At 37.2% G+C, this 13,025-nt stretch overlaps 1 protein-coding gene across 1 annotated transcript; it reads right to left on the bottom strand.

Annotated features, from left to right (window-relative positions):
* Positions 1-694: 694 nt before the first annotated feature.
* On the bottom strand, positions 695-1,699 carry LOC111986814 (ethylene-responsive transcription factor 3). The gene has a single exon (XM_024018497.2). The coding sequence runs from the start codon at positions 1,383-1,385 to the stop codon at positions 735-737; it is 651 nt and encodes a 216-aa protein (XP_023874265.1). The 5' UTR covers positions 1,386-1,699; the 3' UTR covers positions 695-734.
* Between the last annotated feature and the right edge of the window lie 11,326 nt (positions 1,700-13,025).

Genomic DNA, 13,025 nt, shown 5'->3' with positions numbered 1-13,025 from the left:
TCTCACTTTTTTTTTTCTTTTGTCATTTGATAAAAAATATTATTTTATTTATTGATTAATATTTGGACTTATTTAATATTATTACAATAAAAAAAATTACTTTATTGGTTAAAATTTTGGAGGCCTTAGGCAACCGCCTCATTTGTCTATAACATTAAGCCGGCCTTGATAACCCTAGAAATATCACTAAAATTACAATGTTAAAAGGAATGTTTTTATTATTATTATTTTTTATTTTTGAGAATCATGAAAAAAAGTGAAATTTATTTGAGTTAAAAGACGGGAGAATTATTATTATTATTTTTAGATTGTGAAGACGGAGAATTAGTAAATAGTTTGAGAAAGCATAATACATTCTCACTTACCTTCGTGTCGTTTAATAAGAAAAGGCACTTTAGACTTATTGTTTCTCTAAGAAGGGAGGATACTGCTGGAATCTTGTCTTCAAAGGAAGACGTTCGTACTATAGTCAAATACTCCAAATTATCAAATGAATATGGCAAGCAACCATACTTAAACAAACCCTGCAAAATTATAAGCCAATTCTTAAATCAAAAATAAATATGTCCGAAGCAAATAAAAATTTACTAAATGGCATATCTTAAAGCATTTACATTTAAGTTTCAACAAATTAATCTGAGGTTAATAATGTAGCTGAAAACCCACAAAAGGCTCACGCATTAGTCTCAACAAACTTAAAAAAAAAAAAAAAAGGTTGACCATTAGATCCACAATCAGAGACACAAAGCGGTGGCTTGAAGATCATCAGCGATGCCGAAATCTTCATCCATCGGAGGAGGTAGATTCAGATCGAACGGCTGGATCTTACGAAACGAGGAGGTGAGAACACAGTAGTCGTCGTTGTCGTCATCAACCACCGAAGACGACGAGTCGCAGTCGCTACGGCAATCATCGGGTGCAACAGGGTTCACGATCTTGACCCTTGAGACCGGATTTGAAACGACCCTGGGGCCACTAAACGACTCGACCGTACTGCTCATACTGCTTGTCGTTGGCCTGTTGGGTTGAATCGGATTGAACTTAGTACCGGCAGAGGAGGAAAATCTGGGTTGCTCGTCTCTGATTGCTGGAAGAGTTGCTAGCTGAGGAGCGGTGAGAGGGAAATTAATCTTCGCTTTTGGACCACGCAACGACAACGCTGCGGCGTCGTAGGCACGAGCAGCATCCTCCGCGGAATCGAAGGTGCCGAGCCACACACGTGTCTTCTTCCATGGATCTCGGATCTCGGCCGCGAAACGACCCCACGGTCGTTTCCTTACGCCTCTGTATTTAACGTTGTTGTTGTTATCGGTCGATGTTCTAATGAATTGGTTGAATGTTGTTGTTTTGGTTGGATCTGCGGTTGTTGGTGCTCTTCGCCGCATGGAGAAAAAGATAATAATAAAATAAAATAAAATAAAAAAGGGTTGGTGTGGAGTGGTAGAAATGAAATGATGGCAAAGAATACCACCAAATTAAAACACCACCACGAACGAAGATTGAAGAAGATATGTTAATGTTAATCAAAGGCGGCTCTTCATTTCTGCCCTATGAGGAGAGGAGGGGTGGGTTTTTGATAGAGTTTTTACCTCGGTTTCTTTTTCCCTTTTGTTTTCTCACTCTTTTTTATGCGTTATCTCTCCGGAAGGAGAAATCCGGGCCTTCATTTCTTGGGATGAATTTGGCTTTCTTTTATTTGGACAGGGTATGAAATTGTGGCGGTTGGGAAATGACTGAATTACCCCTTCTTTCTTTTTCTTTTCTTGCTTCTTCTACTACTAGTACTAGTGCTTTTATTTTTTTTTAATCTATGTTGGAGAAGGTGGAATTTTGTGATTTGCGTGCCCATTCCATTTTATGAAATTTGTCCATCGGGTAATATGGAGAAATATGCAAAGGTGTCACACAGGTAATGGGCGGCGTTTAACTTGGTGTTTGAAATTGAAAATGATAGGTGAAAAAAAATTTGATTTTTAAGAGTTAGATTGTGGTTTAATATTTTATTATCTACTTAAAAAATAAAAAATAAAAAAACCACACATGGGTTAACGTTTTCTATTAAAAATTTAAAACAGTTTAAAGAAAATATATATATATATATATAAGGGTACCCTTATTAAGTTATTGAAATTATGAGTGTAATACTATTATTTGGAAATTATATCAAAATAACAATGGAAAAGAACTATTTGTTAAAATTTGGGTAAATAATAATATTACATCGTTAAGAGTTTAGAATTAGAGATTTGGAGTTTCATACTCAAAATTTTCTTTACAAGAAGAATCGGAAAAATGTATAACAGCGTGGCAAACACGTTCATAATTTTCTCATTGCATAGGCCTACACCAAGTCAGAAGTCACCAACATTGATTTGCAACTTTTATTTGAGAGATATACGCCTCCAACGGCCCAACGTATAATTCTTGGCATATGACCACGTGGATGAGGCTGATCAAACCAAATAACCAATGCTTGAAATAGAAATTAAGCATTTCTTTAACCAGATTAGCAATACCAAGCAGGTGAAAAGGTATCATTGAACAACCATTAGGGTTAAAATTTTATATGTATATAGGTGGGTGCAAATTAAAGAAGAGACCAAACCGCAACAAGAACTTTGACATTGGCCAAACAATGATGAATCTATGTATCCAATGGCCACTTTATGAATTTCTTTTAAGGTTATCATTAAGAAACTTAAATGATATAAGATCAAATAAATTTTTTTTGAATATATCGATATTACCAAAATAAAACATGCAATACATGAAGTTTTAAAATTTCATTCAACTAACAAAATGAAATATTGACTAATAAGAGATAAAATAAGAACTAATAATATTGAGATGAAAACAATAAAATAAGAGAAAGCCTAAAATGATAATAAAGAAGAGAAAATTTGGAGGGCTGGGGAGGAGAGAGAGAGAGAGAAGGGCAAAGAGTTGGATTGTGTGGCCAAATAGCCCACAATATGGATGTTGACAAATAACCCACAATGTGTATGAGTGTAATTCTCAAAAGAAATTACCTTACACAATATTGTACATGAAATAATAATTATTAATAAATTATTTGAATAATGGAATTGCATGTTTTGGCCATGATTAGCTATGTGGGGTTTGACATGGTCAAACATGTGGTTAAGATTTTTCAGGGATAATGAGTTGTGAGTGAGGCAGTGAGATAAATAAGAAATCTGATTTTAACGTTTGAATAAACGTTAGAGACTTTAATATTCATGTCCTAATTTGTAGGAACTAAAATGAACATTGACAACTTTTGTGAGTCTTTAAATATCTCACTTGAACACCACCGCACACCTTTGGTGCGATGGTCACTCCACAAGTATAAGTGCTTGTGGGGTGTGGGGGGGCAAAGGTTATGGTTTAAGTCTCCAAGAAGGAGTTTCACACATATACACACTTAAATTAGGTTATAGTAGAATTCTATCTTGTATAAAATATATATATATATATATCCCACTTGAACTCTCTAGATAAAATAACCATACAAAATTCCTGTAGAGTGAAAAACTCATTGCAACCCAATCAATATCTCACTCTTATCTCTCCATTTATATATACCCTTTTAGATATTCATTGTTTTAGTTAAATAAGGGTTTTATTTCAATTTTGCTTCATTGGTATCAAAGCTTTGAAGTAAGTTTATTTTCCTAGTAAATCCGTGTGAGTATTTTTTTACTTTTGGAATCCAACAACGTCTTTTCCATTGGATATTTGCTCTGCTCCACTCTACAGGCCTTAAAAATAAAAAATAATAAATAATAAAAAAAATAAAAAAATAAAAAAAATAAAAAAGAAAAAAGAGAAGAGAGAGAGAAAAGAAAAGAAAAGAAAATCAACGTTTTCTGTTTTGCTGGAGTATTGCTACTACTTTTGGAGTTGTTGACTTTACATTAAATGCTTGTGGAGGGAAGAAGTTTGTTAGAGAAAGGTTGCATTGCTTTGGAAGAGTGGCTTTTGTGATTGGGAGGGGCTCTTGCTGTGTGGTGGAAGGCCATTCCAATTACGCCATCAAACGGAGGATTTTTTTTAATTTAATGTGAGAGCTTAGCTGGGCTAAAGAAGCAGTGTTGGAACAGACATCAGTGCAGAATTGGTGCACACAAATTTATTTTTTGGGTTTCCCCATCACGATCAGCTTTCTAAACTAAAATCCTTTTAATTCTTACTGATTGATCATGGCTAGTAAAGTAGTAAGTTAAGAATTAAGCAAAATTGAAAAATTAAATGGGGCTAATCATTCTGTTTGGAAACGCCAGATCCGTCGCATACTCTTTCAAGATAAGGTTGAGTATGTTATTGATATAGGCATTCCAACTCCACTAGGGGTGTGCATGGGTCAGGTTGGATTGAGTTAAGAGAATTTTTTGACCCAACCTACCATAGTGGGTCAAAAAAATTCAACCCAACCCAACTCACATAAATTGGGTTAGGTTGGGTTAAACTCATGGGTTGGACAAATTTTTTATTATTATTATTACTAAATTAAATAAAAAAAAATATAAATATAAATATATTAAAAAACCCAAAGATTAGTATCAATGTAATTCCTTAAAAGCAAACAACACTAATGACTAAACAACAATAGTAATTTACTAGGGTTTGTGTGAACTAATTGGCTTTTATATAGGATAGAAAGAGCTAGCTATTTTAAAAAATTTATTAATTATATAATATATTTTAAACATATATATTAAATATATGGGTGGGTCGGGTTGGGTTTGGTGGGTTTGGAATTTTATGACCCAAACCCAACTCGACCCGTAATCAAAAAAAATTTTGTAACCCAACCCAACCTGGTGGGTTGGGTCGGGTTGAGTCAGTTTTGGCGAGTTGGCTGCACACCCCTAAACTCCACCACCTGAAAATGCTAATGCTGTTGCAAAAAGAATGTATGAAAAACATTTAGAAGATGATAAAACTGCAAGAAATATTTTGCTTACATTCATGGAACATGACATTGAAATTCTATTTGAAGAATATACACATACTAAAACCAAGTTTGATGCTATTACTGAAGCATATCGTGCATCTTCTAAAACATACATTCAACTTTTAATTGAGAGATTTAATGGAACCATGATGAATGAAAGTGATAATGTCATTGAACATGTCAATAAAATGTCAATAATTGCAAAAGAGTTAGCTATCTTAGGAAATCCAATTCCCGATAAAATGCAAGTGTCTACTATTTTGCATAGTTTGCCTAACTCATGGGATTCTGTAGTGGTAGCTCTAAACTATTTTGCAACTCCTGTGAACATGAAAAACTTACCAATTCTTTTGGGGATAAAAGAAAAAAGAAGAAATAAAAAGAACACATCAAAATCTCTTCTAACAATTGCTTCTACTAGTCAACCCCTAAAGAATGAAACCTCTAAAAATGACAAGAAAAACTTTTCTAAAATTTTCAAAGGCAAAGGAAACAATTTCAAGAACAATGATAAGAATAAAGAGGTAAGGGAAAGTGTTTTAAGTGTGGAAAAATTGGCAATTATCAAGCTGATTGCCGTGAATATAAAAACAATAACAAACCAAATTATGGAGGTTCCAAGGATATAATTTGTGTGGTATCTGAAACTTTGTTAACTGATGTTGATTATGGAGTATGGTGGGTAGTGTAGACATCGCATTTTGTACCGCTTATGACTCAGGCTTCGTTCCCCAATGATGTTAGAATTCTAAAACCCAAGGTTAGTCTAAGGCCCAATCAGGTGAAATTTGACTTGAGGAAAGTGTTTATGGAAAATATAACTAATATTTGAACCAAATTGATAGGCCAAGAATGTTTGACCCCTTGTGATGAATTAACCAATTAATTAGCCAAGTTAATTAATTAATACAATTTGCATGCAATAAGCGTGGTAGCACAAACAAATCACCAACTAAGTTAAAATGCAATGGAAAATAAATTGACACGATGATTTGTTTACGAATGTGGAAACTTATACAGCAAAAACTTTACCGAGTGATTTTAAAATCACCACTTCCAAGAATTCACTGTTATCACAACAAGCGGTTACAAGTAAAGAATTCCCAGTACCTTATACCAACCTACAGTTGAACCCTTACCCCAATATCTACTTGTACTTGTTCTATAGTGACAATCTCTCCTTTCAATGCACGGCTCCCAGTATGTGACTAACCAATTCGATGCGCAGATCCCAGTATGCAGCTTACTCACCAACTTGAGAAGGATGTTGGTTGCAAAATTCTTTAGTTCATCAACACGATGAAGATCATGAAGCTCCTTGGTTCAAAACCCTACAGCGAACAAACACAGCAGCTTCTTGAATAGAAAAATGAACTAGGGCATATATTTTCGATTCATAATATGCTTGTGAAAAAATTTTTGCATTGAGTTGCATCAGCTCTGATGGCCCTTAAAAAAATCCTTATATATGTTTAAGGTTGTGAGAAAATAAAAGACCAAACATCTATACACGGATTGGAGCGAAATTAGATCCAAAACTGATTTTCTTAAACCTCAACAGATACCCTATCTATCGAGCAGCTGTCGAGCATTGGGCTTAAACAGCCTTTTAAACCTCGATAGATACTAGCTGTCGAGCTAGCTAACAAGCTTTAAAATCTAGCGCTTCTTCACTTGATTCTTGGACAGACTTGCATGACTATAACACTTGAACTTGAAACCTTATTCCTTGAAGTATTAAACACATCTTAGATCTACCCAATTACGAGTGAAGTGCGTTTTGTCAAAGGATTAGCCAAATCTACATTGACATATATTCCTAACATGATTCACATATGTCCTAACACAAATAAACTATTTTTAGAAAAGAAAGGCCTTAGAAACCCTAGGGCGTGCATATGCATACTTCACGCAAGTGTATGCATACACGTGCATGCGTGCGCATGCTAGAGTTCCAGAAACTATGTATGAAAAGTTTTCTGCATTTAAACTACATTTGGAATGAATCCCACATCGTCTGGGAGCTATCCCAAACCTATATTTTTCAACTAGATAAAGCCATCAAAGGTAATTTTTCAAGAGGATGGATTCCAGTGGTAAAACACACAAGATTCACTAGAAAATAGTGAATCAAAGAAGGAGTTTTTTACAAAACATCCTCAAATAAATTTTGTTTGATTGAGACCTTTTTCTGGTCTTGATCTTTGAGTTCTAAATTTACTAATCTATCTTTAATTTGGTTGTGAATAGATTGACTAAGGGGAACAGTCAAAATCAAGTTTTAGAGAGTTCTAGTGTCAAGGTAAAGTTTCTAACTTTGGCTCTTTTCTTCTCTTTAATTTTCTTTTGATCTTGTGTTTATATATGTGTGTGTGTGTGTTTTTTTTTTTGCACTAATATGTTTGTTTAGCTTAGGTTTACTTCATGTTTTTGTTTAAGGCATTGTAGGTTGTTAGTTTTCTTTTTTCTGTTGTGTTTTCTTTGTTTTCTGTTCTAATTTTCTGGTTTGGGGTTTCGGGTGTGTATGCATGTGCATGCAGCTTGCATGCGTACGCATACTCGTAGTATGTGTATGCTTACAATTAGGCTGCGTATGCTTATAGCTGGGTTGCGTATGCATGCCTAATGTATGTGCATGCATACACTTGCCTAGAAACCTTAATTTCATTTCTATTTGTTTCCTTTTTGTTTTATCCACTTGTTTTACCATCTGTTTAACATGTTTAGCCTTTTTTTTAGTCTCTGTTTCTCTGTTCTATCCAGTTTTGTTTTGCTTTATCCTTTTGATTGTTACATTAGGGTTCTAGATTGTATGGATTCCATGAACACACATTGATGTATAGGTGTTGTGAAGCGATGAGGTTAGTGAAGTAAGTTATGCTATAGGAGGCAAAAAATTTAAGCCAATTATAAAATGCCACATCAAAATTTAGTGGCAAATTTTAAATTAATGTCATTAAATTAATTAAATTACATGATGACATGTGTCACCCAAAGTGATATTACATTGACATGTTGAAATTCGCCACGTGTCATTTGGCCCACAAGATAAAGATAAATTCCCTATTCAAAATTTATGGATAATTATCTTTATAAATAAATAAAATAAAGATAAATTTTCTATTCAAAATTGATAGATAATTATCTTTATTAAAATAAATTAAATAGAGATAATTATTTATCTTTATTGATTATTATCTTTATCAAAATATGATATTTATCAAAATAGATAAATAGAGGTAATTATCTCTAAGAAGAATTTGTGCCAATCAAAAGTCTACTACATACTTTCAAGTATATCAATTCGAAGTGGAGCTTATCCTTTAAAATCACTATAAATAGAGGACATCCCCTCTCATTTTCGACACCAAGTTTTCAAGAGGTCCAAGTTCTGGAGAAATTCTGTCTCAAGCACCTTTGAAGAACTTGAAGAACATTCAAAGGGCTAGAACAACTTGAAGAACAATAAATCTCTAATAAGCTCAAAGCTAGAGATTTGTTGTGAAGACCGTTCAATCCTTCTTCCAATCAAAGTCAAGGAGATCTCTTGTTCGAGTTCTTTGAAGTTCTATTGGAATTAAGCTAAAAAGCCTTCATAAACTCCAACAAACCCAAATCTTTAAAACTCAACGGATCAAGCCTTTAAAGCCCCGAAGAACTTTAACCTACCAGCCTTCACATTCGAAGACTTAAAGAACAATAAATCTCTAATAAGCTCAAAGCTAGAGATTTGTTGTGAAGATCATTCAATCCATCTTCCAACCAAAGTCAAGAAGATTCCTTGTTCGAGTCAAGTTCAATGAAGATAGAATCAAAGGGTATTCTTTTGTAAAAGAATTGAAATAGAGATTGCACTCATCTTTCATCAATACAAAATTTATATTTGCAAACCATATTTCTTTTCAATTGTTTGATTTTCTACAATTGAGAAATTTGTGTTTACATATGCATTCACATGAACATGCATGAGACTTGAATGATAAGCATGATGTGATGGATGGACATGAATATGCTTGGTTGAACGTTATATCTTTGACATTTAGATGTTATAATATGTTCATTTGATTCTACCTTACAACGTTTCTACCTTTGGATATGCTTTTTTAATGCTATGATAGATAAATGTTTAGGCTTGGGATGATTATGCCATATTGTTTGCTTTAGATGAATGCTAGTATGTGTGTGTGAGCGTAAATAATGTGTTAAATATGCCTTTAATGAGATTAAGACTTAGAACACAATGAGTAGAAGCCGACCCACGGGTCGGGTAGGGTTGGGTGCATAACGCCTTCCAATCTCTATACCTAAACTTCGGACATGTGTTCTGGTAAAAGATCAGTCTTTCCACAAGGGCGTTGTATTTATGGTTCCTAGTCCTAAACTTGGTGGAGACTTCATTTACACCCTCCACCATGGTCCACCCTAGGCCTAGGTGTACCCCCTACAAAACGTGAGGATGACCAGTCGCAAGCGCTTGTGCCCACAGGTAGACTCTACATCGTCATGCCATGTGGCAAAGATGAGAGATTTCTTTGTTGACATGAAAGAGGTTAAAGCCGGTGATCATCATGTATACATGGGCAATAACACGTATTGTGATGCGTTAGACATTGGAACTGTGAAAATCATGATACCTAGAGAAAGAAATCTCTATTTGACAGATGTACTTCTTGCATCCACCATGAGATGTAATCTCATTTCTATCCCTTGATTGGATGAAAAAGGCTTTGAGATTCGTTTTCATTTTGGAAAAGTGTCAATTGGAAAACATGGTAGAATCTTAATGTGGGGTATTAAGATGGATGGTTTGTATCGTCTTAATGACATTTCCTTTGCTAATAATAATGCAATAGTTGGTTCTTTTGCTTACTTTGATATGTCTATTAATCATTCTTATGCTTATGATGATGCTTGTTTAGGTATGGATGATCCTTATATATGGATGTACGGGCGAGGGCCCCAGGCCCTTTAGGCCTTGGGATCTGGCTAGGCGGCCTAACACGTCACCTTGCCCTCATTGGACCTGCAAACTCGACCCAGACACCTCAGGGCCCATTTTGGGCCTAAGAGCTGAAATAAAACCACACTAGCACGAATACCTCACGCAAACCCCTCCCGATCATCTCTAACCTGGTTGGGAGAGTTATTGCTTGAAGACACCTATACTCGGCTGCCCGGTAGTGCCTTTAAGAACATCACTGCCGAGCTGGCTTCTAGAGGTGGGAATCAGTTCCAATGCCATTACCACCTTTCCGACGGAACATCCATTTTGAGATGATGGAATTGGACCCCCATTCGCACTAGTAAAAGGGAGTAATCATAACATCTCCACTTATCTTAGCCTATAAATACGAGAAGAGAGTGAGGAATAAGGGTTGGCAATTTTGGAGAGAACACTAAGAAAAAGAGTGATCATGCCAAGAGAGAAAGGAAAGGACTCTGTGAGGTAAAGATAGGGATTTGAGGAAGCAGGAATGTGCTTGAGTCATCGAGCATAGAACCACCCATAGTAGGAAACCCAAAGTCCATAATACAAATAGATTATGAGCCCAAGTAAAGGTTGAGCCCAATAGCCACATTCTGTGTATGCTAAATTGGCACCGTCTGTGGGAATCTCCTATGAAGCTGTGGTTCTGTTGAGACGTACACGAGAGAACGTCTGGAGGCCAAAATCAGGGAGTTAAGCTGAAAGTGGCTCTGGAAGGTCTTCTCAGGGATCCACTTGGCGAGAAAAAATGCAAAAAGGAAGCGAAGATAGGGAATACAAATAGGCGAAAGGGTAGTCTGGCCTTGGAGAAAGGTCGTTTCAAACGTACCATAAAATGTCTGGTGCTTCGGGGCTCAATTGTTTCGATAGACAGGACGAAGAATTTGACAAGAGGGACGAGGAGCTAAAGCGTTTACGTAGGTTGGTAAAGGACTTGGAGTTGGAAGTAAGAAGTAGGCATCAAATGAGGGAACATGACAAGCGAGGAGAAGGATCGGCTAGTGTGGGCGGTCGTTATGGAGCAGGGTCCCACCCATCTAGATCCCATCGTTACCGAGATCGCTCGCAGGAATATACAGATCGGGAATTAATTTCCCTGGAGGAGCAGTGACCTGGAACGCTGCTGTGGACACTATGAGCCAGGCATTACGTCGAGTAGCCCGATCACCATTCTCAAGGGACATTGAATAAGCCCCTATGCCGAGTAGATTTACACGGCCGCCGTTCAACTTTTACAATGGAAAAACGAACCCGATAGAACATGTAAGCCATTATATTCAAATGATGTCTTTGCACACTCATAACGATGCATTGATGTGTAAGGTATTTCCTTCGAGTCTTAGTCCCACTACTTTGAGGTGGTTCAATGGGTTAAGGAAAGGCTCAATTCACAGTTTTTTCTAGTTGATTAAGGAATTTGGCGTTCGGTTCATTACCTATAGCCAAGTTCCGCAGCCTGTGGATGCATTGCTATCAATGAAAATGGAGGCTGGGGAAACCCTCCACAGTTATGCTAATTGGTAGTGAGAACTATACAACGAGATTGGCAGGGGAAACAAAAAAATTACGGCGAGTACTTTTTCGATTGGGATTGCCCGAGAATTCTGAGTTGTGAGACTCGTTGACAAGAAGGCCTCCCTAGGATATGAGGCATTTGATGAGGCGTATTGAAGAATTCAAACGGTTTGAGGATGACCGGCTGCAAAGCAAAGGCAAGGCCTTGGTCAGAAATCATCCACAGCAAAGCGATTTCTAGTCAAGGCCCCGGAAGGATTTGAGGATTCAAGAGCCAGTGCCTTGGATGAGGGAAGTGAATGTAGCGTTCAAGGTGCCAGTGCACAGGATTGTAAATCGAATTAAGAACAAGTCATACTTCCGGTGGCCAAACAAGATAGGGGGGCGACCCTTCAAGGAGGAATCGAAACCTGTACTATACTTACCATAAGGATAAGGGGCATACTACCGAACAATGCAGAGTGTTAAAAGACCATCTGGAGCAGTTAGAGAAGGCAGGGTATTTGAAAGAGTTCGTGATGAAACCTAAGAACCTGGAAGCCGAGCAGGGTGCTTAGCATGGTGGAAATCCTCTCCTATCTCCATTGGGAGTAATAGAAGTCATCTATGCAGCTCCAAGATGCACTCACGTGTCCAAGAGGAGAGGGGTGTTAGTTGTGGTACCGGCAGAAAGCTACACGGGTGAACAACCCTCCAAGAAGAAGTTGAAGTACACTTGGTAGCCCATCGCCTTTAATGACGATGATCTTGAGGGCACGATTCAACCATATGACGATGCTTAGGTGGTTACAGCCCGAGTAAACAGTTTTATAGTAAAGAGAGTATTGATGGATCAGGGGAGTGGTGCTAAGGTGACGTATCCTAACCTGTTTAAGGGGCTTGGCTTGAAGAATGAAGATTTCTCCAAGTACGGTATGCCCCTGATGGGGTTTGATGACCGACTGGTGGTCCCAAAAGGGCAGATTTCGCTTCCCGTGAATATGAAGGCTAAGGAGGTGATGGTAACATTCATAGTGGTCGCTTAATTTTCTCCATACACAACAATCCTTGGAAGGCCATGGATTCATGCAATGGGAGTAGTACCATCCACTCTACATGTGAAGGTCAAGTTCCGCACCAAGCAAGGTATCACCATAGTAAAGGGAAATTAGCAAATGGCCAAGCAGTGCTTGGTAGCCACAGTTAACTAAGGAATCAAGCAAAAGGAGTCAACAGAAGAGACTCCCTTATAGCAATTACAGGAGCCCTAAGAGGTGGCAGGGGCTTGCCGTGTCGAGGACTTAATAAGAGTAAGGATATTACCGGATGATGACAAGAGTTTTCTGATAGGAGCAAGTGTGGCAGACAAAGGGAGGGTAGAGATGCTACTGTTTCTTATGTAGAGTGTAGACGTGTTTGCTTGGAGCTCGTATGAGGTGCTCAAGATGGACCCTTAATTCATAGTTCACAAGCTTAACGTGGACCCTTTGTACTCTCCCAAAAAGCAGAAGCCAAGAAGATCGGCTAAGAAGCACGTCAAAGCTGTTAGATAAGAGGTTAAGAAACTGAAGGAAGTCGATGCTATAA

Source organism: Quercus suber, unplaced genomic scaffold (genome assembly GCF_002906115.3).
Source record: "Quercus suber isolate HL8 unplaced genomic scaffold, Cork oak 2.0 scaffold_290, whole genome shotgun sequence".
Taxonomy (NCBI): Eukaryota; Viridiplantae; Streptophyta; class Magnoliopsida; order Fagales; family Fagaceae; genus Quercus; species Quercus suber.
This window is presented reverse-complemented; position numbering and strand designations above follow the sequence as displayed.